The following is a 3,506-nucleotide window of genomic DNA, read 5'->3' on the forward strand; positions in this document are numbered from 1 at the left end:
GCGGTCTTCCTCACCCTGCTCCACCTCGGCATCAAGAACGTCTACCTCGGACCTCAGCTGCCGGCTTTTCGCCACGCCCGCCATGCTCGACATCCTGGTCAAATCCTACGGCGTCAAGCAGATCAACAACGTGCAGGCCGACATGAAGGCCATGCTTGCGCGCCCGTAGTGACAAGTCAGTTATTGGTGACCAAAATGATAATGTAAATGTTAAAAACCACAATACCGCGGCCTCCGACGTCTGGATGAATCGTCGGCGAGCGGTTTCCAGCAGGCTCCCGAGTGTGTGTTCAGCTCCGAGAGAAGGCCCATGAGACTTGGTCCGCTTCCGTGAGAGTTGTCGTCGATGTGTCGTCGTGTGTCGGGACGAGGTGCTCGACGCCGAGGCCACCAAGCTCCACAAGCTTCGCGACCTCTCCGCGCAATAAGTCAGACATTTTTCTTCAGAACAACTCATGGGCAAGAAGTGGTTTACTATCGTAGAAGGAACATGTTGTTGGAAGACGTCAGATAGACACGACCAGACGAGCTGGACGACGAGCTGGACGAGTCGTCCTGGAAGTGTTGCGGGATGAGTTTCTCCGACTAGACCACCTGTGCGCGACAAAGCAGGTAAGAAGTGGCAGTGAGCAAGTAGGGACAAGCTGAAATAAAGTCATCTCAAGAAGCTTCCCGATGTGTGGATGCGCGTCGCCATGGTAAACAATGTCACAGTCGACATTCTGCTCAACCGTGGGAGAGCGGACAAGCCGCAGTCCTCTCCCAATAAACTGGTAGAACTTGAGCACAGATACCACGTTGGTGCTGTGAAAGGAGAGAACGACTCGTCAAAACAAGTCAGAGTAACAATACAATACAAGATCACTCACGTACCAGATGGCCACCACAGAAATGGGAGGGAAATCGTAATCCTCACGGAGACTGTCCACTACAATCAACACCCGCCGATGGTGTCTGTTCCTCTGCAGTGCACAAGGACACTACATGAAGAGTGAGTTAGAGCGTTATTGTCAACGCAACCGAATGGCCGGCGTTACCTGCACATGGTTTTCGAACTGCCACTTGTGCAGATATTTTTGTGGTGGTACACTGCCGCCTGGAGAGAACTGAATGCCCTTTGCACAGCGCCTTGATCTTGTCAGCCTCTTCGGTGGGGGAAGAGGCCAGCACCAGAGCGCGATGCTTGACTCCGCCCGGCAAGGGATTTGAGGCGTCTTTCTCATTCAGCAGCTCCAACACTTTCTCCATTGTAGATTGGTAGTGTTCTTTGGTTCTCGCAGTGGGCTGCGGTAAAAGAGGTAAGTACGTGCCAAAGAGGTAAGCTGAGGGAAGAGGGGAGAAGTACAGTCACTCAACGCAGAGAGAACTCACGGATGTGCTTTCTGTGGGAGGTAACTTAATCGTTGCACGAACAAAGCCAAATGGCTGGGTCGGTACTGCTGTTGGGCCTCTTCGATGGAAAGATGGAAATAGCGCTCCCTTACTTTCGTGCGCAGTTCCTGTGGGAGGCTGCAGCACCTCCCCTCCCTTTTCGCGGTAGGGCGTCGCAGTCAAGAAGATGACCTAAGCACGAACGAATACCTTAATCAGCCGCCAGGTCGACGACGATCTTCCAGAAGGAAGCGGGGAAGTGGTGAGCTTCCTCGACGATGAGAGTGTATTAATATTAAGATCTCCGCTTTACATTAAATTGTAAATTAACACGTGGTGCAACTCCAATAGAGCAACCTACCACAACTCTTCGCACACCCTTTCACTTGCGGGAGACTCCGTCTCCGTTTCACCCCGAGTTGTTCGACGACCACCAGCGCTGGCAGTCTACAGCCTCAACAAACGACACCATGGTGCTCAAGGCGCGTGGGCGAGGGAGCCGCAGCCAAGTTACTGCCGGCGTCATAGCCATCATGGCAATAACCATGGCTATGAGCACCACGGTATGGTGGACCACAGTGTGCCTCTTTCGCTTCAAATATAATCTACTTAATAATTACACAAAAAACAAACAACTTGCGGTCAGGTCGATGCATGGGTGCGGTGGCAAGCGTGGACAGGCAGATCATCAGGCCCCTTCGCCCCCGGTCTCGACTACAAGGTGGGTTTTGACATCTCCTCTGGCGGGACGGACCTCAACTTGCTCTGGCCGGACCCGTCCCGCTTCGCCAACGTCACCGCGCACGTGCGCGTCTACGACCTCTACCTGCGGGCAAGCCGCGTCATCGATCCTCCCGCCCTTGGGCAGACGTCGCTGTGGCTCACGAACTTTGTTCCAGAGACGGCCGTTCTCGTGCAGGCCAACCTCACAGTGGCGCTGACCGACACCAACACCAACGCGACAATCGGCGACTTCGCATTCCCGATCGGCACCAACCGGTTCGGTGAGCACAACTTCACCCTCACCTTCTCCCTCCCACCTTCTTCGGACGGGGAGAAGGCGCCGCCACCACCACATGTGTCGCTCGACATGCCGGCCCTCAACTACACGTGCCAGTGGACCGCCATCGTCGACTCTGGAGCCGTGGACAACGCTACCATGATGGAGAGGAAGACGATCATGCTCACGGCGCCAGCCAGACGCCACTGGCGGGTGCTCTTGTGCACGGTGCCAGCGTTCGACGCGCGCTTGCCGGCGGGCACCGAGTTCGTCATGGCCTTCCACTACCGCGAGTCCGGCTGGCCGTTGCAGCCGGCCCTCGACGGCCCCCCGCGGGCCGCCACGCCCTCGCTTATCACCGGTTTCGAGGCTCCCAGCGGGCAGGTATGCACGAAGGCAGGCCGGCAGTTGCGGTTCGAGGGTTTCTTCCTCCCCTCGCACCTCTACTTCTGCGCCTTCGAGACGTCGACGCCCGACGTCAGTCTCCATCAGGTGATCAATGAGCGCCGCCGACGGCCCCTGTCGGCAACGGTGCTGGAGTGCCCGTTGCCCGGTGATTGGTATCCTCCCAAGGTCGTCGACACGATCGTCGTCAGCCGCATCCACGTGCGGGACGTCACGCGCAGCGTCTTCCGCGGACCCATGGTGGCCGAGTTCAACGTGTCCTTCACCATGGCCCGGACGTGTGACGACGTCGTACCACCACCATCAGAGGACTGGACACGGGCCATCGTTGGAACGGGCGTGGCGCTGACGGGCGTCTGTCTGTTGGGTCTGGCGGCCGGTCTCGTGGCGGTCATCTGGGTGCGTCGGCGCGGTGGAGGTACCACCAACTTGGTTGGTGGCCAGCACGTGTACAACCAACTGGTGGACGGCGACGAACTGTTGGAGAGAGGCAAGACCCATGATGTCTCCTTGCCGCTCGAGTAATGGCCACGAACTCTACCTGATCCTTCGAAGTTTTTCCAAATAGAGACATGAAACAGCACCCATGGCAAGTGGCGCAGATGGCATCCCCTGCAGCAAAGTCGCCTTCCTGCGTTTTGGCTTTGATTTCCTCTCAGTCGTTGATCCTGCCTTACATCCCTGTCACTGTTCTTGGCGGGACCTTCGATGGGGTCGAGCAGCACAAAGT

The 3,506-nt window shown here is 57.0% G+C and overlaps 1 protein-coding gene across 1 annotated transcript; it reads left to right on the forward strand.

The window, feature by feature from the left end:
• Window positions 1-1,841: 1,841 nt before the first annotated feature.
• ACA1_117350 (uncharacterized protein) lies at window positions 1,842-3,301 on the forward strand (the record flags this gene model as incomplete). Its single annotated transcript, XM_004342322.1, has 5 exons — window positions 1,842-1,951; window positions 2,056-2,375; window positions 2,514-2,584; window positions 2,756-3,175; window positions 3,221-3,301. The coding sequence occupies 5 exons, from the start codon at window positions 1,842-1,844 to the stop codon at window positions 3,299-3,301; spliced, it is 1,002 nt and encodes a 333-aa protein (XP_004342371.1).
• Window positions 3,302-3,506: the final 205 nt, after the last annotated feature.

This window comes from Acanthamoeba castellanii (assembly GCF_000313135.1).
Source record: "Acanthamoeba castellanii str. Neff unplaced genomic scaffold scf7180000084669, whole genome shotgun sequence".
Classification (NCBI taxonomy): domain Eukaryota; phylum Discosea; order Longamoebia; family Acanthamoebidae; genus Acanthamoeba; species Acanthamoeba castellanii.